Here is a 26,840-nt window from a genome sequence, read left to right as displayed (position 1 = left end):
CCTGCTTAAAGGGAACCCCTCTTCTACAAATAAGATTCCTCACCCCCACTAGTTTTTAGGAGACCCCATATTCTTCCCCTACGTGCTTTACAGGAAGCCCTATGCTCCCTGTTACCCACCTCCACCAGGCCCCTCCCCCCATACCACTTCCCCCAGAGCCCACAGGGGCCTCCCTCTCCTGTCCCCATGGGCTGTGCCTGACTGGTTTGGGCTGATGGCCAGGCCCTCCCTCTCTCCCAGCTGCCTCTCCCTCTTTCCTTCCTTTCCCCTCCTCCCAGCCCGTCTGCCTCCCTGTATTATGAGAGAGGGCTATCTCCCCCTCAACCCGCTCACCCTCCCCCGCTCCCCAGTCTAACCTCAGTCAGTCCCCAGCACTGAGAGGCCTACACAGTCACACCTGCTGGACCCATTCTCCCAGCCAGACCTCACCTGTGAATGGGCCCTATGGCTTCCCGCAGGCTGCTGCCACGCCCACAGACTCACAGCCGCTCCTGGCAGCCAGCAGGGCAGGGATGGTCAGCCCCATTGCCCAGATGAGGAAACTGAGGCCCAGACAGGCAGGGGTAAGCACTCTGGGTCCAGTGCCCCATCCACGTCGCTTGCTCTGCAACGTTACATGTGGGATGAGGGTCACACCAGAGAGCCCAGATGCCCGAGGTGCCTACCCAGCCACGGCCCCCTCACTCTCACAGACACAGGCACACATCGGCACCCCTCCCAGAACACACAACTCAGCCAGAGCTTCCATCCCAACCACCCTCCCCAACACACACACACACACACACACACACACACATATCCAATCGAACAGTATTCGTTCATCCCACCAACAAGGATGAAGGGCCTGCTGGATTCCAGGCAATGCACTGGGTGTCAGCCTTGTGATGAACAAGATGGGCTCGCTCATTCAGACAGGTGCCCAACACCCACTACACACAACTGCACACTCACACAGCACGGTGTGCACACAGCCTGTCAGACACCCACGCAGATCAAACAAATCCCCTGCCCCCAACACACACAGTCACTGGGACACAACAGGAGGTCCTTCACACACCTCATGGCCCCACATACAGCCCTACTCCACCCCCATCAGCAACAGAGACTCAAGGCTACCAATACACTTAAGAGTCACATCAAAAAAAAGTCACCACACACAGTGGGGGGGGGTCACAGAACTGGTCACAGCGTCACGCCCCCAATTACAAGGCACAGAATGACACATATTAAGTCTCGGGTCCACCTTGTCACGGAAGAGCCCTGCCATCCACAACCACATCCACATGGCCACACAAGGGCACATACGGGGACCATGGCATAGCCTTGCACACAGACATAAGAAAGGCACACGATCAGTCACATAACAATGGACCCCCACACACCATCAGAAAAAACACACAACAGCCACACAATGACAGTCACATGCATACAACCACACAGACACCGAGACAGCCACACAATCATTGTGAGAGCAGTCACAGGGCCACTCAAAGGCGGACACAGCAACACGACCACCACACGGTCACCATCAGTGATACCCACGGTGACAATCACACAAAGACAGCCACGGGAGACACAGTCACACAGCCACCACACGGACACCCCTGATGCCACACACACACACTGACACATAACGACAACCACCCAGTCACGGTCAGCCTCACCGGGGAACTGTCCCCATCCATCCCTCCCCTAGCTGGGTCCCCAAGCCTCAGCTCGCAGCCTCCCCTCCCCCTCCCCGCGCTGGACCCGCAGGGGGACCCGACCCACACGAACCGAACCCTGGCCAGACACACACAACGAGGGTCGGAAGCCGGCGAGAAGAGGTACAGGCGGCGCCCCGAGGCCCTCCCCCTCACCGGGTCGACACTACCGCCTCCTGAGCCCTGGCTCCACCTAGACGGCCCGGCGCGGCGGGACGGACAGACAAACCAACCGCCAGCCAGCAGGCGAACGCGGAGACGGAGATGCGGTCGGCCAGCCGGGCCGCGCCGCGCAGTCTCCGCGCCGGAGGGAGGGGCGGGGCCTCAGGGACATCATTTGCATAACCCGTGAGGCGGGGCCTCGCGATGTCTCATTAGCGTGATCGGGGCGGGGCCCCACTTGCTTTTGGGGGCGAGCCATGAGGGAACGAAGACGAGGTTAAGAGGGAGGACCCTGGTGGGTGCTGAGAGGAAGAGGGTGGGATAACGAGGCCCTCCCTCTCTGAGCCTCAGTTTCCCCATTTGGCAGTAGGGACAGCAGGCAGGATCGCCAGGGCATCTCAGAAAGGAAGACTGGTAGCTAGTGGGGAAGAGACTGTTTGGTCACTCAATAACTGGACAGACTGACCTCTGACCTTGTCATATACTAAATACAGTGTCACACCGCCCCCTGACTCTAGACCTGTTCAGCCCCTTGGTCTCCACATCTTGCCCAAGACTGGGCAGTAAACTGAAGGGGTCACTTGCAGGCCCAGGAAGAAGCTGGAGCAACAGTTCACAGGCAGATGAGGGTCTCAGCTAGTTTATTTTCTTTCTGGAGGAGTCTTCAAGGGAGAGCAGTCCCGGCTGCTCAGGCTGCGGAGAGAGAGGGTGGGTCAGAACCTGGCTTGGTCCAGGGGACCCCAGGAGTGGAGGTCAGGGAGCAGATATCCAGGTTGGGAGTTGGGAGTGGTGCCCAGATTCTGGGACCCCAGGACAAGCCAGAAGGGGAAGGGAAAGGTGGGTTGGGGGAGGGGAGGATCCGCACCAGGTGGGAAGGAGCTGCGGCTCTTGCTGAGCAGTAGCTGGGGAGGGCCCTGGTCCGTGTCTGAGTCCGAGTCCCAGCAGGGCAGAGGAGGGCTCAGGCATCTGTGTCCCTTATAGCCTGCAGGTGGAACAGGTGCGATTCTATCATGAAACCTGAATGTAACCCTTCAGTGGTCTGTGAATATGAGCCCAGTACCCCTGATATAATGTGATCCTTGATCATGTCCCTTGAATGTGACCCAACATGACCCCAAACTATGATCTCAATCGATGACCCTTGAATTTTACCCCATTTGTGTGTGTGTGTGTGTGTGTGTGTGTGTGTGTGCTAAATTGCTTCAGTCATGCCCGGCTCTGCAACCCCTGGACTGTAGCTTGCCAGGCTCCTCTGCCCTTGGAATTCTCCAGGCAAGAATACTGGAGTGGGTTGCCATGCCCTCCTCCAGCGGACCTTCCCGACCCAAGGACCCAACCCATGTCTCTTATGTCTCCTGCATTGGCAGGCAGGTTCTTTACCACTAGTGCCAGTTGGGAAGTCCCAAATTTTATCCCACTGACCCTTAAAAAAGATCAGTGACCCTGAGTGACCCTTGGATGAAACCTCCAGGGACTCTCTAATGTCACCCCAGAACATTATTTAATGTGACCACAGAATAAGACCCAACAGAGGACTTCCCTGGTGGTCCAGTGATTAAGAATCTGCCTGCCAGTGCAGGGGACACAGGTTCCATCCCTGGCTTGGGAAGATCCCACATGCCATGGGGCAACTAAGCCCATGCACCACATCTGCTGATCCTGTGCTCTGGAGTGCCCAAGCTCCATCTACTGAGCCCACGGGACCTAGAGCCCATGCTCCGCAACAAGAGAAACCACCTCAATAAGAAGCCCATGCACAGCAACAAGAGAGTAGCCCCTGCTTGCCACAACTTGAGAAAGCCAGCGCACAGCCATGAAGACCCAACATAACCAAAAATAAATAAATATCTGCAGGGGGGGAGACCCAACAGATGTGACCCCCAAAGATGGCTTCTGACATGACCTCCATGTGTGAAGCTAGAGAATGATCTCCCCCCAACCCTGGAGTGCTGCTTAGCCCCCCTCACCCCTGAGGTTTGCGGCCCTGGGGCGGCCCCCTGAGGATATGGCGAGGCCATCAAAGGAGTTCTGCAGCACATGCACAGCGGACCTGTGGGGAGATGGTGATCTGTGGGCCCTCCAGGGTACTCTGGACTGCTCAGGGCTGAGGCAGGGGGGCTGTGGTGGGGGAGGTGTGGAGACGAGTCCCAAGGGGAGAGGGAGACCTGGACTCAGGTGGGTTCCAGGTTCTAGTGGTCACGGCTGGATCTGATTGGGAGGAGAGGGCAGGGCAGATGAAGGTCGGGGTCAGAGGTTACAGAGGGAGCTCATCACCATATGTCACCCAGCTCCTTTTGGAGGTTATCCCTCCAGGAACCACTGCATCCTGGGGGCAACTCCTCAGTCTCTAGCCAGTTGGCTGTCTCGTACCCTTGCTGCTTCATCTTGGTCAGGACCTAAGGTCAGGAAGGGATGGGGAAACAATAATAATAATGGTGAAAGGTGTGATATAGCATTTATTGCATACCAAGGTGCCTTTAAAGAGGTTATCACTCAGTTAATGCAGCTACTCAGTCAGGCAGGGCCATGTTGTTACATCCACTATACAGATGAAGAAACTGAGGCTCAAGGAGAAGTGACTTGATCACAATCACATAGCAGTAAGTAGCAAAACTGAGATTTGAACCCAGGCCTTCTGGCTGCAGTATGATGGTAGAGGCCAGCAGAGATCCCCATACGCCAACTCACACAAGGTTCCCCTCCCACCCCACCCTGCTCTGCTCACCTTGCGGCACTTCACCTGTGTCTTCTGAATCTTCTGGATGTTCACCAGGTTCTCTGTGATCTCCTGTTCCTGTGCCTCTGTATGGGGAGGAGGCTTAAGGGGGCTGAATCTGTAGAAGGACCTCCACCCTGCCCTCCCGGCCATGGGCTTTGGGCACTCACGGAGCTTCTGATAAATGAAGGTCACCTCCTCTCGTACCAGCTCCAGCTCCTCCCATAGGAACTTCTTGCTGAGGAGACAGGGCAGCCTCTGGCCTCCCGTATCCTGGCCTCCTGGCTTCCCATTTGCCCACCTGCCTCCCCCAAGCCACTGCCACCTTCCATGTTTCTATCTTCAACTACCATCCACCAGAAGCTTGTCCCCTCCCCCCACCTGCCTACCCACCTTTCCCCTTCTACTACTATTCCCCCACCTCCTACCCGTCCCTACCCTGACCCTGTCCACCCCTTCTGACCTTCAGCCTCCTATTCCCTCAGACCCCCATTTCCTGGCTTCCAGTTCCCCATCTTCTGGCGCCCTTGACCTCCCATACCCCAACTCTGCCCCTCTCCACCACCTCTCCCCTCCAGTTTCCCATCTCACCCCTGCCAGCTTTCTGGTCCCCTGAGCTCTCTTCCCATCCCTGTCTCCCCTTCCTCTGGCCTCCCAGTTTCCCACACAGCCCCACTGCCTCCTGCCTCCTCCACCCCCTCCTCTTGTCCCCCAAGCTTTCCATGGCCCCCCAGACTCCCTTACTCATTTCCCCCATCCCACCTGTGGCCCCTTCTCCCTGGCCTCCCTTCTTTCCTGAAACAACCTCCAGGCAACCCTCCTGGCAACACCCACCTGTCCCGGATCTCCTGGGCCAGCAACTGCAGGCAGCGGGTGGTGCGGGCCCGCTGCACCTCCTCGTTGTCATGCAGGCTCTTCTGCAGCCCCTGCAGGCCTTGAGCCAGGGCCTCATACAGCTCCTGCCGTCCCTCCACCACATCCCACTTGTGCCCCTCCTTGTCTCCCTGGTGGCTCGTGGGGCCCAGCACCTCTACAGAGATGGTGGGAACTTGCCTGAGCCCCACCCATAGCCCTGAGCCTAGCTTTGAACACAACTTGCCCTGACCCTCACCAGACCCTGGCCTGAAACCCAAACTCATCCAATTTTTCCCACCCTGGCCTGACCTGGCTGACCTTGACAGGGCCAGCCTCCAAGCCTTACCTCGACCCTTGGCCAGTTCTCACCTTCCAGTTGTTGGATCTTGATTTGCTGCAGGCAGCTTTCCTTCTCCAACAGGGTCACTGAGTGGTTTAGGAACTCGAAAGCCTGGGCCAAGAGGTCAGGCCTAGGGGCGGGAGCAGGGGTGAAGTGGGAGGGGATGGAGACAATTGCTGGGGGTGGGGCCGACCTGGCTCACCTTGGTCTGGGCCTGTAACTGACACCTGAGTGACTCCAGTTCACATCTCAAAAGCTTCTGGCAGTCGGGAATCATCGTGGTGGACTTAACTGTGAGCAGAGGTGAGTGTCAGCCAAGGCTGGGAAGGGTGTGGGTGGGGGCAGGGCAGAGGTCAGTAGAGGTTCAGTGTTGGGGGGGTGAGGCAGGGGACAAGGTAAGGAGCTGGGGTAGGCTGAGGCAGAGGTAGAAGAAAGATAGGGGTCAAGGTCAGAGACAGGATGAAGGGCAAGGTCAGGGGCAAGAGTCAGCTGATGACAGGACAGGGATGAATGGAAAGCAATGGTGCAGGTCCACTGAGGAAGGAGCAGAAGGTGGAGGTAGGAACTGGAGGGTCTTCTACCCATAGTCTTGTTGGGTGGAAGGTTCTTACCTTTGGTTTTGGCACAGCTGGTCTCCAAGGGCTTCTAGAGAAGGGGGACATGAAGGCAGTAGAAATTTACCCCTGGGCTGCATCCTTGCTCACCCTAACCCAGGGTGTGGGGGTTAGACATGATTTGGGCCTGCTGAGTTCTGGGTGTCCTAGAACCCCGAGGGCAGGCAAAGCTGCCTCCAGGCATATGCATGCACCCCCAACCCCACCTCACCTCTGCCCCAGCCTGAACACGCTCAGAAGTGCATCTGTGTGGCAGGCATGGAGGCTGCCCCTGAGAACACACAGCTTCAGAGCCCTCACTCCGGCTTGGACTCAGGTAATGGCCCTCTTCTTTAGAGGCAAACGGCATCAACAACGTCTGCAAGGAGCACCAGCAACCCCTGATGCACAACCACACACGGTCATCGAAACACAACCATAGACACACAACCTCAGACACAGAGATGCATGCTAAGTCATAAGACCCAGGGCACATGCTCATGCCCATCTCAGACATACAACCACAGTCACAGACACACAGGCAGTCACACCCAGTGTCAATCACAGACAGAACCTCATTAAGACACATAATGGGCTTCCCCAGTGCTCAGATGATCAAGAATCTGCCTGCAGTGTAGGAAACCTGGGTTCAATCCCTGGGTCGGGAAGATCCCGTGGAGAATGCAATGCTAACTCACTCCAGTATTCTTGCCTGGAGAATCCCATGGACACAGGAGCCTGGTGGGCTACAGTCCATGGCGTAACAAACAGTCAGACAGGACTGCGCAACTAACACTTTCACTTTCACAAGACACACAATGGGGCATCCATTCCATTCATTCAAGACATTTTTAGAGCAGGCCTGGCTGAGCACTGGGCGCTGTTCTGGGTGCTGAAGACATAAGGTGTGAGGGTTCTCAAGAACTCTTTGCCCCACAGCCCCCACCCGAAGCCCTGCAGCAGCAGACTGAGGTGTGGCAGGAAGGGGTTTCCCAGGTGGGGTAGACCTTAGTGTTGCTGTTATGCCTCTTGGGAAGATCCTGGCCATTACACGGCTCCTGTGAGTCTGAGCAAGGGGTGGAAGGAGACCCATGTGACTGACACCCTGAGTCTCTCCCTGGCCTCCAGGCTTCAGTTGTCACTGTGTTTTCAGGTGCACTCGGCTGTGGGGTCTCTGGCTCTGGGTCCTTGGACCAGTGAAATGTATATCCCAAGGTCTTTTCTGAGGAAGTGCCTGGGAAGAGGGATGGGTGGTGAAAGTTTCCTGAGAGCCAGCCCACATGACGCCAGCCCTCCAGCCCCAGGCTAGTCCCTCAACGAACCACAGCACTTGTCACACTTCTTGTGAGCAGGCGAGCATGAACCACAGCACTTGTCACACTTCTTGTGAGCAGACGAACATGAACCACAGCACTTGTCACACTTCTTGTGAGCAGGCGAACACACGTTGGAGGGTGAGGGAAGTGAGCGGTAGCAAGGCACGGAGTACTCAGGATCCAGGGGTAGGCCAGCCAGAAGAGGATTGCTTTGAGTAGGGGGGACAGAGGGCTGCATTGAGACCAGCTCCTGGGTCCTGACAGCCCCAGGCCCTCCCTGACACCCCAGAGTGGCCACAGCCCTCAACACAGGCTTCTTAGTTATGGCAGAAGCCAAAGCTGGGTGAAAGATGATCCTAGCCCCAGGGGTTGGACTGGACAGTGAGAAGAACCCAGAAGTTCCCACAGAAGGAACTGAGACAAGCCTAAAAGAAGGGGAAAAAAAAGATCTTAACACTGGCCCTAAAGGAAGGACATCCCTGGCAGGAAACAGCATGTGCCAAAGCTTAGAGGTCTGTCTATGCTCCCAGTGCAGGGAGTCCAGGTTCAATTTCTGGTCAGGGGGCCTGGATTTGATCCCTGGTCAGAAAACTAGATCCCACAAGCCCACAACTAAAGATCCCAAATGATGCAACTAAGATCTGGTCCAGTTAAGTAAATATATATATATATATATATTTTTTAAAGCTTGGAGGTCTGGAACCAGGTGCTCTGTGCTGATAAAGTCAGGGTCGCTGGAGGCAGAGGTCCAGGAGGAAGCAGCAGGAGGTTGGCAGGACAGCTCAAACAAGTTAGGGCAAGCCAAGCAGAGGAGTTGGGAACTGGCTCCCCAGTAAATGAGAGCCATAGAATGTGAGGAGAGGCACAGCATATCCATTTAACAAATGTTAGCTAAACTGGGGCCCAGGCCTGCACTAGATAAGGCTGGGAACAAGAAAGGGCTCATTTCTGGGTCTCACATACCTACCCCCGGCCCTTCCAGTGTAGTGAGGGCTGGCACAGCTTGAGAAACCTGGGACAGGTGTGCCTGGAAAAACTTCCAGGTGAAGGGCATCTTGCCATGGATCACACTCAGCTAGAAAGGCCACAATATAGGGCTTTCTCTTCTTTTGTCCTTTCTGGGCCCTCTGGTATCCTTCCCCTAGCCCAGTCCTCCTAGAAGACTCCTATATACCCTTCAAAACCTTACTCAGTATCGCCTCTGTAAAATCTTCCTTAATCCCTTTTAAAACTCATATTTTCTGAACATTTTGCTGAGTGCTGGGCACCACCATAAGCCCTCACTGGGTCTTCACACACCACCCTAAGCCCTCACTGGGTCTTCACACCCACCATAATAACTTGCAAGAGTTATTATTCTTCCTGAAATGTTCTAAGCTACCCCTTCAAAAGTTACTGCCTCAGGGAGGTCCTCACTGCCAGAGGCAGTACAGCATGATGATTAAGCAAGGAGACCCTCCAGTTGGATGGCCGATGTTCAAATCCTAGTTTTATCCCCTTCCCAGCTGTGTGATGTTGGGATAATCATGAACCCTCTTCAAGCCTCAGTGTCCCCAACTATAAAAATGGGATATCATACTACCTACTTTACTGGGTTGTTGTGATTAAGTAAATTAATCCATACCATTGCCTGATACACAATAAAGGGAACTCAGTGTTTGTCTTTGAAAATTACACTGAGGACTTAGTACTTTGGAATCATAGGAGCCCTGGGAGACTTGGGAGAGGAAAAGGCAGGATGCATTTCTGAGTGACAACTGCAGGCAGGACACCAGGTCGATCCCCGCCCCAACTCGCCTCCAACATCACCTGTTTCTCCCTCAGTCACTCCCGATAGAATTCTCGGAGGAAGGGGGCGGGGTCATTTGCCTGGGCCCCGTCCCCGGGGCCTTGAATCCTGCGCCCGCCAGGCTTCCGACCCCCTTCCACCCCCACCTACTACATACCACCTGCTCATGCTCTCCCATCAGGGACCGCGAAGCCAGTCCCCAGCTGTGACGCTGAAATTTGATCCCGTGGGGACACCATCCCTTTAAAACACGAGGAGCCCAAAGGTAGAGTCACAGAGAGGGGTGTGGCTGGCTGGCAGTTTAGCTCCGCCCCCGCCGATGCAGCCGAAGGCTTCATTGGTGCCTTCCCGCTTCCACAGATCCTAGGATCCACGGTGTAATTGGATGAGAGTCCGAAGAGTAGGCGGGATTTCAGGCTTGGTTTCCGTTTATCGATTGGCCAATATTTAAGAGGGCGGTACAGGAGATACAGATCTCCGATCCGATTGGCTTCTGGCTTAGCTGGGAGGCGGGACGAATTCCCGGTCCCGCCAGGGGAGGTAGCTGAGGTCCGCGAGCCACCCCGGAGCGCGGGAGTGAGGTACTGAGCCCAGCAAGCCTGACACCCTAGATCCAGCCCGGGACTCCTAGGTGCTGCGGGTCGAGGTCCGAGTCCAGTGGTGGGGTCGGTGTCCTCCGGATGAGATTTGGGGTTTCCCAGGATTAGAACGCTGGAAGGTGCTTCGGGAATGTTCTTAGCGACATCCTGTCATGAAAGGAGTGGTCTTTGATGTTAGAAGTGGATCCCTGGGGTGATATTTGGGAGTCACTGGGTTGATCTCTGAAGACCTAGGGCTGCTGGAGCTGAAATTTGGGGGTCTCAGAGGTGGCATGAATGTTGGGGTCCAGAGACCCTAAGATCTTGGGGGCTGACATTTGGAGAGATAGGGTCGGGGATGTCACAACTGTTTTGGGTCTTCCCCACCCCATTCCTGGGCTGCTATCCCGGTATCTCTGCTGGATAGACCATGACCCTGGCCTTGTGCAGACTCACAGGGTCTGAAGGCCACAGGGCAAAGATAAAGCTCTGACTTACCTGGTGCCTCCTTCTCAGGCCTGAAAGATGGAGGAAGGCGGGAATCCAGGAAGCTTGACTAAAGTGGTCCATCTCCTGGTCTTGTCAGGGGCCTGGGGCATGCAAATGTGGGTGACCTTCATCTCAGGTAGGGATCGTCGGCCTGGACATCATGGACGCCCGTGGTGGGGACAGGGATGAGAGCGGGTCCTTGGACATGTCCTAACACTGGTCCCCTGCACCCCACAGGCTTTGTGCTTTTCCGAGGCCTTCCCCGACATACCTTCGGCCTGGTGCAGAGCAAACTCTTCCCTTTTTACTTTCACATCTCCATGGGCTGTGCCTTCGTCAACCTCTGCATCTTGGCTTCACAGTGTGCCTGGGCTCAGCTCACATTCTGGGAGGCCAGCCAGGTATGCGGGCTTGGGCTCCACTACCCTCTGGACATTCATTCCCAGGACCGCATGAGCACCTATGACACCTTTATGACAATTAAAACAAGACCCCCCCAAACCACCCCGGCTTCCTGGTGTACACAGAGTTGGGCTTTGGATACCCTTGAGCAGTGCACAGCCTGCACAACCATCCCCAGCAGCCCTGTCTATTCCTCCAGTGTCTGTCTGCTGGCTGTTGCTCCCTCTCCTCCCCCTGCCTGGGCCTGCAGCCAAGCTGTGGTGACTCAGCTGGGTTGAGGCACTGACCCCAGCTCATTGTTTAAAAACTAGCCTGACTGGGGATTTACAGTCCCCCACCCCCATCCCCAGAGAAGGAAATGGCATCCCACTCCAATATTCTTGCCTGGGAAATCCCATGGACAGAGGAGCCTGGTGGGCTACAGTCCATGGGGTCGCAAAAGAGTCAGACACGACTTAGCGACTAAACAACGGTAACAACGACCCCCATCCACACATTTTACCCAGCCACAAGGCAAGGAGCCATCTCTGCATCTCATGTCTCTCTATCCTGCCTTCCCCCGACCCCATTCTGTCCCTCAGATGTGGGCAGGTAAGGCCTGAAGGGGGTTTCGATAACCTCACAGACACGTGAGGGATTATAGGTAACTGGAACTTCAGGGACTTGTAATTCTTTCCCTGTGGGCCCAGTGTCAGCTTCTAGGGACTAGGCTGGGGCCACAAAGGAGATAGGCCCCGTCTTAGGCTCTTTGAGGGAAATGAGGGGACAGTTACCATGGTGCTCTGTCCCAACTCAGGGAAGAGAGGCTCTGCCCATCCTCAGTTCTGGGGAAGAATTGGGTATCAGACAGACTGTGTTCTGGAAAGTCCCAGTTAGTGTATCAGAAGAGACGCAGCTCAGGAATTTGGGGGAGAGAGAAGAGACAGTGGTGGAGCCTTTCCTTAGGAACTGCGGGTCTCAGGATATGAGAGCTGGAGCTCTGTTTGGGTTCGGGGATGGAGCGAGGAGACCTGGCTTTGACCCGATCCTGTCTCCCATTCCTCTCTGGCCTTTGAGGATGCACAAGGACATGCCCTGGGGCCCCTCCTGCCTCCCAGGCGTGGCTCACCTTGTCCTCCCGCTGCCCCACCAGCTCTTCTTGCTGCTCCTGAGCCTCACCCTGGCCACCGTCAATGCCCGCTGGCTGGAGTCCCGCACCTCGGCCGCTATGTGGGCCCTGCAGACTGTGGAGAAGGAGCGGGGCCTGGGCGGGGAGGTGCCGGGCAGTCACCAGGGCTCGGACCCCTACCGCCAGCTGCGGGGTCAGGACCCCAAGTACAGCGCCCTCCGCCAGCAGTTCTTCCGCTACCACGGCCTGTCCTCCCTTTGCAATCTGGGCTGCCTCCTGAGCAATGGGCTTCATCTGGCAGGCCTCGCCCTGGCCCTCCACAACCTCTAACTCCCGCTGACTCTCTGTCTCTGCTGGGGCCCCGGATGTCAATAAACGCTTCTTTGGAAATGATTGCCTTTATCTTTCTCCAACTGGGAAGCAAGGAAGGGGAGGGGCAGGCAAGGGTTGTTGTTGCTGTTGTTTAGTCTCTCAGTCGTGTCCTACTCTTGTGCGATCCCATAGACTGTAGCCTACCAGGCTCCTCTGTCCATGGGGTTTCCCAGGCAAAGAATGTTGGAGGGGGTTGTCATTTCCTTCTCCAGGGGATCTTCTCAACTCAGGGATCGAACCTCCGTTTCCTGCCTTGGTAGGGACTCTTTACCACTGAGCCACCAGGGAAACCCTTGTAGGCAAGGGTAGAGCTGAGGGATTCCATTTTCCCATTCACGTGGCATACTAATTCAGAGTGTAGGATGTTGCAGCCTCTAAGCTCGTCCTACAATGGTGCCATTTGTTGAGCACCTACTGTGTGCCAGGCATGGTGCTAACCATTACACATATCATGTATTATGGTAACGGTATCTGGTTCTGATCCCTAGAGGACAATTGTATTTTTTCACCTCATTGACATTGGGAATGGCCATGTGACTTGCTTTGGCCAATGAAATGTGAGCAAAGTCAGTTTTGAGAAGTATACAAGCCAGTGCCTGTTTCACCACATCTTCCCCTGTTTGCAATGATCAGTGTGAGTGAGAAGCAAACCTTGGATATAAGGGACTTGTGAACACAGTAAGGGAAGGAAAGAGTGGGACAAAGGGAGAAGGTAGCACTGACCTATATACACTACCATGCATAAAATAGACAGCTGGTGAAAAGTTGCTGTATAACACAGGGAGCTCATCTTGGCACTCTGTGATAACCTAGAGGGGTGGACCGGGGGAGGGAAGTGATGTATATAACTATGGCTGATTTGGGATGTTATATGGCAGAAACCAACACAACATCATAAAGCAATTTTTCTCCAATTTAAAAAAACGAAGCAAAGCTTGGATGTTGGGTGCCATGGTGACTGTGGGGCTGCTTGTTACTAAGCATATACCAGCACTTCCTGACTGACACACATCTCAGTTCATCCAAAGTAGCCCTTGGAGGTGGCTAACGTTGTTCCCAGGAAGCAATGGGGGCTCAGTGAAGTTCAGCAAGTGGCTTCAGGTGCAGTTGTTTGAATTAGGATCTCAGCAAAGCCTGAACTTTTAAAATTTTTGGTTTTAAATTTTTTTTGGCCACATGAGCAGGGGATCAAACCCATGCCCCCTGAAGTGGAAGCATGGAGTCTTAACTACCTGGCCGCCAAGGAAATCCTAAGCCTGAGCTATTATAAATGCAGATTCTCTGCTGTTGGCCTGAAGAAAAAAACCACAGTTGGGCCTGGATATCAAATTTTGTGGCCTCAGGCCAGGGCCTGCCCCTCTCTGATTTCCAATTTCTTTATCTGTAAAAGGAGGGGGTTAACTCTTCAGGGTATTTGGAAAAGGTGTCTAGCCCAGTTTAGGGTCAGGCGCTGCACTTTACAAACAACAAACTCATATCAGAACCCTTACCCAACCCTGTGAAGTGGGGACCCTTGTTAACGACCGACCACATGATGGATAGGGAAAATGAGTCCCGGGGAGGTTAACATGTCCAACGCAACAAGGACTGGAAGTGGTGGAGCTGAGATTGGAACCTGGCTCCAGAGTCCGTGCTGGTAGCTGCTGTGCACGTGTAGGAACTCCACGTCAGGTTGGTTAAAATGAAATGTTTATTGGCTGGGAACATGCCGCGCTTGGAGGTACTTCCAGCCCCTCCCCCACCCCACTCCGCCCCCGCCCAGCCCAGCCCCACAAGCCCCGCCCAGGTTCCTCCCTGCCCTTCCCCAGGGGCGGCCCCTCCTCCGGCTTAGGGGCGGGGCCGGCGCGGGATCCGGGTGGCTGCTGGCGGCGGCGGCGTCTGCGGCTGCGGGGTCTGGGTCGCAACCAGGGCCAGGTCGCAGAGAGTTCGGAGGCAGAACCCTCGCTGCCAGCGTCCCCCACTACGCGAAGTGACTCCCTCGGAGGGAGAGCACTCCAGCCCGCGCCTCCGCGTCCCAGCAGGTCTCCATGGGGGGACTGGGGCTTAGCGGGGGAGGGCCGGGGGCCTGGGGAACAAAGGCAGGCGGCAGGGGACGCCTCTTCCCTCTCCCCTACCCAGCTGGGCTCATCGGGAGCGTTAATGGGGCGCGGGGGGGGCAGAAAGCCCAGCTGGGGACAAGAGATGTGACCATATGTTGATGGGAGGAAGCTCGGAGCTCCCCAGCACTGGCTGGGACGCCCCACATCAGGTGACGAGGGGGACAGGACCGAGCCCTCCGGGGTCCCTTAACTCGTGCCTGGCCTGAGGGAGAGTCGCCAGATGGTCAGATAAGAGGTGGGACCGGCTGACAGGTGGGCTGAGGGTGGGGCGGAGTTGGGCCCCCATCCTGGCTGCCCTGCCTAGCATGGGGAAAGGCTTCCTGCCCTCTTCCCTTCCCCTCCTCAAACTCGTTCTCCCGGAACACGGGGTGGGGCGGAGGGCTGGGCAGGAAAGGAGGGCCGGCTGGGTCCTCCTTTTTAACCTGGATGAAAGCTCCAGGGGGTAGTTAAGAAATGGCTTTGCCAGGGGCTGGTTACCCCCCATTCACCCAGGCCTTCTGGTGAGGCTCAGGGAGCAGCCACAACAGCTAGGAAAATAGGCCTCTGCAGTGACTAAGGGGGTGCACGGCCCCAGATGAAGCAGCCTTATCTGTGGGGACAGATTGACAGGAAAGGCCCATCCAGGTGGTCAGGGTGGTGGCTGGGGTGGGTGGTTTCCTTGGATTGGAAGGCCATCTTTCTGGCCTCCGTGGGCTGACCCTGGGCTGGGGTGAGTCAGCTTTCCTGGGAGGCAGATGGGCCCAGCCCCTTTGACAAACAGAAGGTGGCAGGACCCATTTGGGGGTAGAACTGGGCATTAAACCCTGGGGTGTATCCACTGAAAGCCCCCTCCCCATGGGCTTCAGGGAAGGACTTAAAGTTGGCCTGGGTAGGGGCAGGCAGGTGGCTAACACCTGCCAAAGTCAACACCCAGGCCCTGGGTGGCGGCAGGGCCGGTGCGGGGGGGCTTTATCCAGCTGACAGCCCCAGCTACCCCCAGCTCACACTTGGGCCCCGCCAGCTTCTCACCCTGGGGCAAAGTCTACACCTGCACCTTCCGAAGGTTCTGGTTCCTCAGCAGCCCAATGAGGCACCCCCAGCCTGGACCCTTGCATTTGGCAAACATCCCCATTTTCTAGGCGAGGACGCTGAGGCCCCACAAGGGCAAGTGATGCATCCAGGATCACTTTACTTCCAAGTGGCAGAGCCAGGATTTGAGCCCAGGTCCGGTGCATGGGCTTCCCAGGTGACTCTGTGGTAAAGAAACTGCCTGCTGTTGCAAGAGACCTGGGGTTAGGAAGATTCCCTGGAGGAAGAAATGGCAACCCACTCCGGTATTCTTGCCTGGAAAATCCCATGGACAAAGGAGCCTGGCAGGCTACCATCCATGGAGGCGCAGAGTTGGACACGACTTAGCGACTAAAACAACAACAACAACCAGTGTAGACACTGGGGCCATTCCCGGTGTTTTTCTCCCTGCAGGGCTCTAGCTCTCCCCATCCCAGGAGGCTCCCTGCCAAGATGGCATCAGCTGGAGACCCCCCGACAGGCCAGCGGGATGCAGCGGACCAGAACTTCGACTACATGTTCAAGCTGCTGCTCATTGGCAACAGCAGCGTGGGCAAGACGTCCTTCCTGTTCCGATATGCCGATGACTCCTTCACGCCCGCCTTTGTCAGCACTGTGGGCATTGACTTCAAGGTCAAGACAGTCTACCGCCACGACAAGAGGATCAAGCTGCAGATCTGGGTGGGCCAGGCGGCAGTCTGTGGGTCTGCCGGCCCAGACAGGGGCTGGGGTTCCTCTGGGGAAGCTCAGGCAAGGGTGTAGGGCTGTGGGGAGGGGTCCTGGGTCAGGAACAGTGATCCAGAGTCGGGGAGAGGGCTTGGGATAGGTGTGAAGAGTAGCAGGGGTATTATCCATGAAGTGAATCCATCAGGATGAGGGGGATTTACCCTGCCCTCTAGGGTCTGAGCAGGAAACAGTACTAACCCAAGCTGGATTAGAAGATCTGGTGACGAATGGGGAAGAGGTTTGGGTACCCTGTTGGGACAGGCCTGGAGGCTCCCATTGAGCTTCTTCAGAGTCATGCTCGCGCTCCCAAAGCACCTGCTGGTAATGATTGTCATGGTAACGAGCATCAGACTGTCTGCATCAAGGTGGTACCCTCTGGTCAAGCTGGTTCTTGTTTGTGGTCATGAAGTTGGTTCTTGGAGACAAGGTCATAGAGGGCTTATAAGTCTTTGAGAGGCCACTGACCCCTCAGACTGGAAACCCCTCAAGGACAGGATACATGTCCCCTTCATCAGACTAGAGCAGGCCCATATTTCTCCCCATTAAATCGGGGGCTGTGAAGGCAGGTCCATGTCCTGGTCATCAGACTGGGGCTGTGAGGCTGGGGTGCCCACCTGGAGAGGTAGGGTGGGGAACGGGGTGGCTTCTAGATGCCTGACCCCACTGTGTGCCCAGGACACGGCGGGCCAGGAGCGCTACCGTACCATCACCACAGCCTACTACCGCGGAGCCATGGGCTTCCTGCTCATGTATGACGTTGCCAACCAGGAGTCCTTTGCTGCCGTGCAGGACTGGTGAGTGCTTGCTGACCACTGGCCCCCTGACCTTCACCCTCTCTCCCTGACCCTAATCTCTGACCTAACACAGCCCTCCAACTCCATAGGGCCACGCAGATCAAGACCTACTCCTGGGACAATGCTCAGGTCATCCTCGTGGGGAACAAGTGTGACCTGGAGGATGAGCGTGTTGTGCCCACCGAGGAAGGCCGGAGGCTCGCCGACGACCTTGGTCAGTGCCCAACCTGGGCTACAGGCCCTGGACCTCCCAGACCCAAACCCCCATCCCTATGCTTGAGTCCCAGGTCCAACCACAGTCACCAATACCTTGGCCTTTGAAGATCTGCCCAGAAAAATACCTGCATGTATACCACCTGCTACATTTAATTCCAAAGGATTTACCCACAGATAACCTTTATTGCCCCCACTGCCCTGGGAACCCAAACTCAGAAAAACCATTTCTGGGAATTAATCCTACAGACACCTGCACCCATGTGGGAAGTGACGGGTGTATCAGCTTACAGCACAGTTAGGAGGAGGGGAAGCTTGGCAGCCTCTCAAGTCTCTCACAGTGCGGGAAGCAGCTACACATAGAGTCACATGGGGGAATACTGTGCAGCTGTGAAAAAGGATCAGGCCATTTTTTACATTCTGCAGTCTATGGATATATGGATAAGTGGAAAAAGCAAACTACAGAATAGTAGGTATGGCTGCTTCTTTTAGTCCAGAGATAGCAAACTCTTTTTTTGGCTGCACAGTGAAGCTTGTGGGATCTTAGTTCCCCAACCAGGGGTTGCACCCATGCTCCCTGCAGTGGAAGCAAGTGGCCCTAACCACTGGACTGCCAGGGAAGTCCCGTGCCAACATTTCCTTAAAGGGCCAAAGAGGAAATATTTTCAGTCCTAGGGTCTAACTGCTCAGCTGTGCCTGAAAGCAGGCTTGGATAATACATTGATGAATGAGTGTGACTGTCTGCCAATAAAACTTTAATTACACAAATAGGCAACAGCACCTGAAACTATAAATCAGCTATGTACATGCATGTTCAGTCGATCAGTCATGTCCGTGTCTGCGACCCCACATACTATAGCCCTCCAGGCTCCTCTGTCCATGGAATTTTCCAGGCAAGAATACTGGAGTGGGTTGCCATTTCCTTCTACAGGGGATCTTCATGACCCAGGGATCGAACTCATGTCTCCTGCCTTGGCAGGCAGATTCTTTATCACTGAGCCACCAAGAAGGCCCAATATACTTAAATTTAGTACTTAACTAAATACTTAAAAAGAAAATAGGCAACAAGCCAGATTCCTGCAGCTCAGTTTGCCAACCCCTGTATTAGTGAGAATAAGGATGTGTATTGATGTTTGCTTAAAGGAAATCTGGATGGATACAGAAGGCTCTAGTAACCCTGGTGACCTGGGATGCTACCAGGGTTGGAGGGGAACTTTTCAGCCTACCTTTGTGAATAAGGTGAATGGATTCTCGATTCAAAGTTTAAGCTAAAAGAAAATCTTGTCCTGGAGTATTCTAGGCCCTCCCCAGGACTTTCTGTGCAAGAGGGAATGTAACCACTATGCAGGGAGGGCGGGTTAAGGACGGAGACTCGAGAATCCCCTCCTGCAACCCACTAACTGTGTGACCTTTGGCACCTCACCTACCCTCTCTGTGCTTCCATTGCTCCATCTAGGAAACAGGTGAAAACCTCATCTACCTCATAGGGCTGTTAGATTAAATAAGCAGATCCTGGCCCTGATTGAACATTAACTCCAGTTATTTCTTGACGGCTTTGTGATCTCGCACCGGTGACTTTAGCTCTCTGGGCCAGCACTTCCTCGTGTGTGAAAGGCAGATAATATAATAACAGCCCCACCTGGTTAGGTTGTCAGGAGTGCTAAATGAGTTATGACGCATGAAGCAGTTCTAACAGAATCCTGCCTATGTGTAGGTTTCATCTAAGCGTTAGCTAGCATGATTGTGAAGTGTTGCTGATGTTTGTACCTAAAACTTAAGAGATTTACTGTCTGACCCTTTGCAGAGAAACTTCACAGAGCCCTGGACCATAACTGTCCCCTCTTTTCCTTTTTTTTCTTGCCATCATTTGTTGGAGAAACTGGGTCTTTATTCTGTGGAATGTCTCCTGTTTGGGGTTTGACTCTGCTCCTTCTTGCTGCCATTTCACCTGCTCTTTGTCCCGTGTTTTAGGAACCTGAGCCTGGGTCTCATTTACAGATGTGCTGGGAGTCAGCTGTTGGGGCCCTGCCATAGGCTGGAATACTTGAGGATGCTGCCCACACCTTTTTTGTTGTTGTTGGCTGAAACATGTGGGATGGGGCATCTTAGTTCCCTGACCAGGGATTGAACCCTTGCCCCTCGCCGTGGCCACACGGAGTCTTAACCACTGGACCACCAGGGAAGTCCCCTGCCCACACCTTCTTGTGGAAAACATCTAGTTCCTGGGGGTGACGGGGAGATTCCTGCTCTTCCATTAAGTTTAAAATATCAGACAACAAATTGGGAGATGGATTTGGACCCCAATTTTGTAAGAAAAAAATCCACACATGTATGCACACATACTCCTACCCACTACAAACCGAACCCCAACAATTATGTAAAGTGGAAAGCTAGATGTCAAAACAGCAATAGTAGTTGTTTCTGGGTGACGAGATTACATACCACATTTTTAGCTGACTTGATATTTTTCAGTAGTTTCTCTAGTAAATATTTACAATTAGAAGAAAAAAAGTGTTTTTTTAAAAAAAAACCAAACCGGGACTTCACTGCTGGTCCAGTAGTTAAGGCTCCGCACTTCAACTGCAAGAGGTGTGGGTTCACTTTCCTGGTTGGGGAACTAAGATCCTGTTGTGTGGGGCAGCCAAAAATGAAGTCTTAAAAAAAGAAGAAAAACAGATTATTTGAGGCAGAGCTGGACGTGATTAATGAAATGCCAAATTTGCCTAGGAAGACGGTGGGGTGACCTTGATGATCACCAGGCTCAGGATAGAGATCTGTGTTCGTGTCCTGCCTCTGTCATCCACCCATCCATCCATTCATTCATCCATCCACTCATCCATCCATCTATACATCTATCTATACATTCATCCATTGATTCATCTGTATATCCATCTCTCCATCCATCCAACTACCTATCCATCCATCTATACACTTACCTATACATCCTCCCATCTACCCATTTATTCATCCATCCACCTGTACATCCATCCATCTAAATACACATTAGTCGTCCATATATCCCTCTACCCACTCATCCATCCATCCATCTGATCAGTCATTCAGTCAGTAGTTTCTGAGCACTTGCTCTGTGCCAGGCCCTGGGCTGCAGTTGTGGACAAGGCAGATAGACACCCTGCCCTCTTGGTGCGGGTATTCTAATAGTGGAGACATAGATGGATAATTATACATTTATTAATTACAATGATATTTTTATAGTGCTTCATGATAATGACAAGGGCTAGAATAGAGGCCTGTTTACCCTGTGCTGTATGTAACAGCCTGGACATTGGTCTGAATTTCTGGCCTAGGGAACGGCAGATGGGGATACACTGGGGACCATAGCTCCCAGCAGGTGGAGCCTGGACCAGGGTGCAGGGTGCAGGAAGGACAGTCATGTGCAGCCTTATTTGCAGGTTGCTGGGCCACTTCTTGTAGCCCAGGATCTCTGGGCAGGTCCCCAAAGCATTTGTACCACCTCTCACCTTTTGCTAAGTGGATAAACTTTTTTTGTTTTGCTTTGTTGGGTCTCGTTGCAGTGCTGGGTTTTCTCTTGTTGCAGAGTATGGGCACAGGAGTTCCAGCAGTCAGGCTTAGTTACCCCAAGGCACGTGGGATCTTAGTTCCCCAACCAGGGATTGAACCTACATCCCCTGCATTGGAAAGCAGATTCTTAACCATTGGACCACCAGGGAAGTTCCTAAACATTTTTTTTTAAAGAGAAAAAGTTATGATGATCTCTGTGATGCTAAAAGTCTATTCAAATCTGCTTCACCCTCCCCCTCCCCCAAAGGAATCAGCCATCCTGCCCTTGCTCCTGAGGCCCAAGGTGGTACAGGAGAAATGTTTAATCTATTATTATTTTAACCAGGCAGCCTGAGTGTGTTAACCTGTGTGAATTTACACGAGTGACTTTCCTGCTGTGTGCCTCAGTTTTCCCATCTATAAAATGGGCTATAATAGCATAGGGCATTCCCTAGCAGTCAGGTGGTTAGGGTTCCACCCTTCCATCGTAGGGGGCATGGATCCAATTCCTGATCTGGGAACTAGGATCCCACAAGCTGCATGGCCCAGCTCTCCCCACAAAAACTATACCTCAGACTGAGTGACAGTGCATTCACAGAACATCCTTAAATGAGTTAATTTATGTAAAGTTCTTAGAAAAGTGCCTGTTGCATAGTAAGCATTGTGTAAGCACTGCCTATTATTATTATTATTACTGTTTTTAGTGCACTCTGTAGGCCAGGCGGAGAAGGCAGTGGCACCCCACTCCAGCACTCTTGCCTGGAAAATCCCATGGATGGAGGAGCCTGGTAGGCTGCAGTCCATGAAGTCGCTAAGAGTCGCACACAACTGAGCGACTTCCCTTTCACTTTTCACTTTCATGCATTGGAGAAGGCAGTGGCACCCCACTCCAGCACTCTTGCCTGGAGAATCCCAGGGATGGGGGAGCCTGGTGGGCTGCTGTCTATGAGGTCGCACAGAGTCGGACACGACTGACGCGACTGAGCAGCAGCAGCAGCTGTAGGCCAGGAACTGCGTACATTGTATACTCGCTAAAACTCTGCGAAACCTGCCATTATCTGGCTGACAGAGGTTACAAACTGGGTACCCCTGGGCTGAAGCCAGTCCTGTTTTATTTGACCTGGAGCATATGTTCCATAACATGTGAAATACTTGGCTGTGCTTAAAAGGTCCACATAAATATTGGGCTTTGTAGACACCCTGGCTGTGCCTTCCTGTGCAGCAGAAATTGGATAGAGGATGAGTGCCACTTAACTGGGGGTAAGACTCTTGCCACCACTGCCCTGTGACAAAGAGATACGCAAGGTAGTCCGGGCAAGCACTGCTGTCATATGTTTTTATCACCATCAGCAGCATCATTGTTCCCATTTTACAGAAGAGCAAACTGAGGCTCAGAAAGATTAAGACTCTCAGTCAAGGTCCCCCAGCTGAACGAAGGTCAGAACTGGGCTTGCAACCCAGGTTCATGTGATGCCATAGCCCAGGCACTGACCCCCCAGGGTTTCACAGATCTTCCTTTTATATATATATATATGTGCCATTTATTATTTTTAACCCCCACCCCACCCCCGCCCAACATGTTGTATATTAGTTTCCCAACCAGGGATCCAACCCGTGCCTCCTGCAGTGGAAGCATGGAGTCTTAGCCACTGGACTGCCAGGGAACTCCCCGATCTTCCCATCTTATATTCCTCCAGGTTTTGAGTTCTTCGAGGCCAGCGCCAAGGAGAACATCAACGTGAAGCAGGTCTTCGAGCGCCTGGTGGACGTCATCTGCGAGAAGATGAATGAATCCCTGGAACCCAGCTCTAGCCCTGGCAGCAATGGGAAAGGGCCGGCCTTGGGGGACACCCCAGGCCCACAGCCCAGCAGCTGTCCCTGCTAGAGATGACTCTCCCACCCCACCCCCTCCTGCCTCGGCAGAGACTGTAACTGAGGCATGAGCCATAAGGGCTGTCTCCAAGCTCAGGGCGCCCCCCACTTCCCGTCGGCCGCCCCCACTCCCGCATGGCGCGTTCTCTGGCCATGGCCTCCAGCCTGCCCAAGCAGCCCCTGTCGCAGGCTCCAGACCCTGCTGCGGGCAGGGTCTGGGGGAGGTCCGTGCACAAGCTTGCTGCTTCCCGGCGTTGTCATGGTGATAGTGAGCACGCACACGGCGCGTCCCAATTTGCCTGGTGAAAGGGCAACCGCCATGCCTTCTGGGTTAGAACCACTTATCCGCATCCGTTTCTGAGTGGGGCATTGTTTTTAGTTCGTGTGCTGGCCGGAGATGGTTCTTCTCCCTCGTGCGGTGGGGGTGGGGAGTTGGTGGGAGGGATCTCAGAATTCATCCCTGGAGATGTGGAAGGCAGCTCCTTTCTCAGGATCGCCCAGTCTGCCTGTGAACCAGGCTGGTGGTTTTGCATCTCCCAGACCCCTCCCTTCTGACCTGCAGATCTTCTGCCTGTGAAAGCAGTATTAAAGCGGCTTTTCCCAGAGCGCCCCATACCCCCACCCGCGGCTTCAGGGACCCCAGAAGTGCCTTCTGAGCTTCTCCAGAATTTGCTCGACCCTGCCACTGTTACAGCTGACCCACTGCATTCCCGATCCAGAACAGAATTCTGGAAACTGGGGGCTGCTCTGGGCCAGGCAGAGAATCATGCATTCCTGCTGAGGACTTTTTACCAGGAGTTAATTCAGAGTTAGAAGCTTAGGCTCTCCTGCCCTGACCTGCCTTCCACGGGCCCTGTTTGGCTGGTAATGTTTTAAGCAAGGTCTTTCCACATCCCATATCCTGCTCAAAAAGGAAATTGAGCAATATTCCTGTAGGGTAGCCTGCGCTGGCTGGTGGCGCTCCATGTGAGGACATCGGCTCCTCCCAGTTGAAAAACCTTGAAGACTCAGGGCTGGCTTCCCGAACCATGTAATCTCTGGGGTCCAATGATGTTCTCTGCTAATGGAGGAGCCACAGGAAAGAATGTTTTGGGGTTTGGCTGGAGGGGCAGCAGGGAAGGCAGGGCTGGGTAACCACTGTTGCTACTTGCATTTCCCGGATGCTGCTTGGGAGTGGCAGGCTGAAGACAGATGGGCAGAGGACCAGTCCCCCTGGTTGATTGTGGCACTAACTAGTGGGGAGCCCACCAGGTTGGGGGTCCCCAGCTACCAGGGGCTCCTGCTGGGAGGTGATCATTTTGACACCTTCCTGGCCCCATCCTCCGCTCAGTGGCCCTTCCTGCCCACCTGAGTCCAACCTTGGTGACACAGCACCTCTTTCTACCCTGGAACACTGATACCCCAGAACTTGACAGCCACTGTGAGGGCAGCCAAGTGTATGGTTTGTCCAGTCTCCCAGCCCTGCTGCCAAAATGATTTTCTGTAGCCTTGCGGATCTCTGCTACTTCTACCAGGAATGGGGAAGGTCTGGGTCAAGTTTAACGTAGTTCTTACCTTTATAGAAGCTGGAGATTGAATTTGTTTCTAGAGGGCCCTGTTCACCCCAAACCAGGGACTGCCCTTAGAGCGTCAAAAGTGGGGATATTTTTTGTACACCAACAAACTAGACTGCGATGAAAAGGACAAGTTCTTGGAAATACACCACATGAGACTTATCGGAAGGTTTGGGGCAGGGGAGTCTAAAATGTTAGTTGCTTTAACATAAAAGAGAAAGCAGCTAGAAAAAGGCTTCTTAAGACACACCATGGCCTGTCAAGATTCCCTTTGCCTGTCCATTTTCCTTAAACTGCTGCCAAAAAAAAATGTTTGGCCAGAGTGTCACTATCAAGGGGACCAGCTGACTTGTGTGATAGCCTGTGTAATAAAAGACAGCTTTGGCTGCATCTTGTACCTGACCTGGCCTAAGATTTCTGTTTACACAAGACTTTTCAGCAATTCAACTTTAAGTCACATTGGAGACAGCTGCCACTCTTGAGGGTTCTCTCAAGCCTGGGAATGATGTAGGAGAATTTTTCTTATTTGGTCTAAAAATGGTGTTACGTTTTTATCTTATGTTTTTTGGGGAAGTTTAACTCCTGACAGTGTCTGGAAAACTGAAACTGATGTCCTCAAAGATCACTGGAAGGGAATGGAGGTTTGTTGAGTTTACAAACAAAAATTAAGCCAAAGGCTGTAGGAAGACAGCTACCTAGTGCCAGGGAGGCTAGGATCTGGGGAGGTGACTTGAGGCTGTATCCTGCATCCCCACTGTGCCTTCTTATTATTTGCTTTCAACTTGTCTTTCCAGTATCAGCAGGAAATTGCCATGATCGCCTTTTGGGATTTGGGGTTATGTTTGTTTTGCTTTTCTTTGGCTTCTCTGGGGATCATTTTCTTGTGTGTTTCTCTCCCAACTCCATTGAAAACAAAACAAGGGGTGAAATTTGATTTCAGTGTTGAAGTGCTAATTCCAATAAGTTACTTCTCCTCCATGATCCCAGAACACATCAGGAGAGAGCTCTAGGCCTTTATCTTCTGGGTGTGGTTCTCCTTGTGTAAGCTGTTCTTGGATGTTCAGTCATAAAGATGTGCAGTTTTCTCGAGAAAATAAAAAATTAAAATTGTCATGCCCAGATGCTGTGGTTCTTTTCTTTCCATTAGTGAAATGGAGTTTCCAGGAAGAGGGCACTTGAATCACTGCCAAGTGGAGAGTTGGTCGAGGGCCGTGTGTGATGCTGCAGAAGCTGAATCCGGACAGGGAGGCTCAGGTCTGGGGCTGCCTCTAGTGGCTGCCTGGGTCGGGCTGCCTCATGGTGGCTCAGATGGTAAAGAATTTTCCTGCAATGCAGGAGATCCCCTGGAGAAGGAAATGGCAACCCACTCCAGTATTCTTGCCTAGAGAATTCCATGGACAGAAGAGCCTGGCTGGCTACAGTCCATGGGGTCGTGAAGAGTTGGACACAACCACTAACACTTTCTTGTCACTTTCCAGTGGTCTCAGCCTGCTTGAATTGGGGCTTCGTTTCCTGGCCGGAGATTGAGGCTGGACCTCAGCAGTGAGAACAACAAATCTAGCTACTAGACCACTGGTCAGTGACAAGGCCCTGGCTCTTCTGCTTTGCAGAGAAGAATTTGCACAAAGGCAGAAGGTAGTGAAACAAGTGAAGTATTTATTAGGCGGAAAAAGAGCACAGGTGGACAGACGTGAGACCCTTAGGTGTCGTTTCCAGGGCTCTGAAGAGCTCTGACACCACAGTTCTTTATGTCTCGGAACAAAAGGGAATTCGGTGAAGGGTGAAGTGATGTACACTTCCGAGGGTGGTGCTGGGGGTAAAGAACCTGCCTGCCAGTGTGGGAGACATCAGGGACACAGGTTTGATCCCTGACCTGGCTTTGATCCCTGGTTCGGGAAGATCCCCTGGAGAAGGGTATGGCAACCCACTCCAGTATCCTTGCTTGGAAAATCCCATGGACGGAGAAGGCTACAGTCCATGGCAGGCTACAGTCCCTAGGGTCGCAGAGTTGGACATGACTGAATCGACTTAGCATGCATGCAAAGTGATAGATAAAAAGTGATTTCTTAGAAAGGGATGCTTGTAAGGTTCACAAGTGGGCAGCGCAATGCTTGCCTGCCCCGAGTACTCAGTGAGTAACATTTTTATAGTCAGAGGAACAGAGTGGAAGGGGAGAAAATCTGATTTGTCTTTCCTGAGAGACCTCATGTTTTCCATCATCAGTTCTTCCCCCAGGTAGGGCAGGGAGGTTTACTTGTCCCTCCCTACATGGTCAGACCAGGACTGTCACAGCACATTTGAAAAATATTTTCAGGTCTTAGTACAATGAAGTTCTTTCGTTTTGAAAAGTCACCTTCCCGTAAATGATAGTTTTTTGTGTCCACAGAGCCTGATTGTGGAGTCATTAACTTGATGACACCACTGGGCAGATCGTAGGCCTTATTTTCTACTGCCGTTTTATTGTTTTGGGGGGCATGGTGCAAAGAACACATCTTAGGGGCCAAATAACATGTTTTGGGGGTTCCTAACTCAGTGAGCTCACTGGGCAGGATGTGGGTCTCACGCCACCATCGTTTGATTGCTTTGGGGCA

General features: G+C 53.4%; 3 protein-coding genes across 4 annotated transcripts; 2 read left to right on the top strand and 1 right to left on the bottom strand.

Annotated features, from left to right (window-relative positions):
- Positions 1–442: 442 nt before the first annotated feature.
- CCDC159 (coiled-coil domain containing 159) lies at positions 443–9,642 on the bottom strand. The gene is made up of 15 exons (XM_052642790.1): positions 9,632–9,642; positions 7,692–7,894; positions 7,377–7,603; positions 6,602–6,748; positions 6,388–6,421; positions 5,979–6,067; positions 5,806–5,887; positions 5,416–5,611; positions 4,752–4,819; positions 4,591–4,667; positions 4,140–4,261; positions 3,833–3,915; positions 2,731–2,847; positions 1,860–2,073; positions 443–542 (listed from the first exon to the last, which is right to left on the bottom strand). The coding sequence occupies exons 1-15, from the start codon at positions 9,640–9,642 to the stop codon at positions 443–445; spliced, it is 1,770 nt and encodes a 589-aa protein (XP_052498750.1).
- Positions 9,643–9,977: 335 nt separating this feature from the next.
- Positions 9,978–12,432, top strand: TMEM205 (transmembrane protein 205). 2 transcript variants are annotated; one of them, XM_052643747.1, is made up of 4 exons: positions 9,978–10,055; positions 10,569–10,677; positions 10,779–10,942; positions 12,076–12,432. In XM_052643747.1, exons 2-4 carry the CDS (start codon positions 10,578–10,580, stop codon positions 12,379–12,381), a joined length of 570 nt encoding a protein of 189 aa, XP_052499707.1. In that variant the 5' UTR covers positions 9,978–10,055; positions 10,569–10,577; the 3' UTR covers positions 12,382–12,432. The 2 variants fall into 2 exon arrangements, with proteins under 2 accessions (XP_052499707.1, XP_052499708.1); XM_052643748.1 differs by having other exon boundaries at positions 9,996–10,120.
- A 1,881-nt stretch (positions 12,433–14,313) lies between these two features.
- On the top strand, positions 14,314–25,332 carry RAB3D (RAB3D, member RAS oncogene family). Its single transcript, XM_052642977.1, has 5 exons — positions 14,314–14,444; positions 15,984–16,250; positions 16,971–17,089; positions 17,179–17,303; positions 22,522–25,332. The coding sequence occupies exons 2-5, from the start codon at positions 16,023–16,025 to the stop codon at positions 22,707–22,709; spliced, it is 660 nt and encodes a 219-aa protein (XP_052498937.1). The 5' UTR covers positions 14,314–14,444; positions 15,984–16,022; the 3' UTR covers positions 22,710–25,332.
- Positions 25,333–26,840: the final 1,508 nt, after the last annotated feature.

This window comes from Budorcas taxicolor, chromosome 7 (genome assembly GCF_023091745.1).
Source record: "Budorcas taxicolor isolate Tak-1 chromosome 7, Takin1.1, whole genome shotgun sequence".
Taxonomy (NCBI): Eukaryota; Metazoa; Chordata; class Mammalia; order Artiodactyla; family Bovidae; genus Budorcas; species Budorcas taxicolor.
The sequence above is the reverse complement of the archived record's forward strand: the minus strand, read 5'-3'. Positions and strand labels throughout refer to the sequence as shown.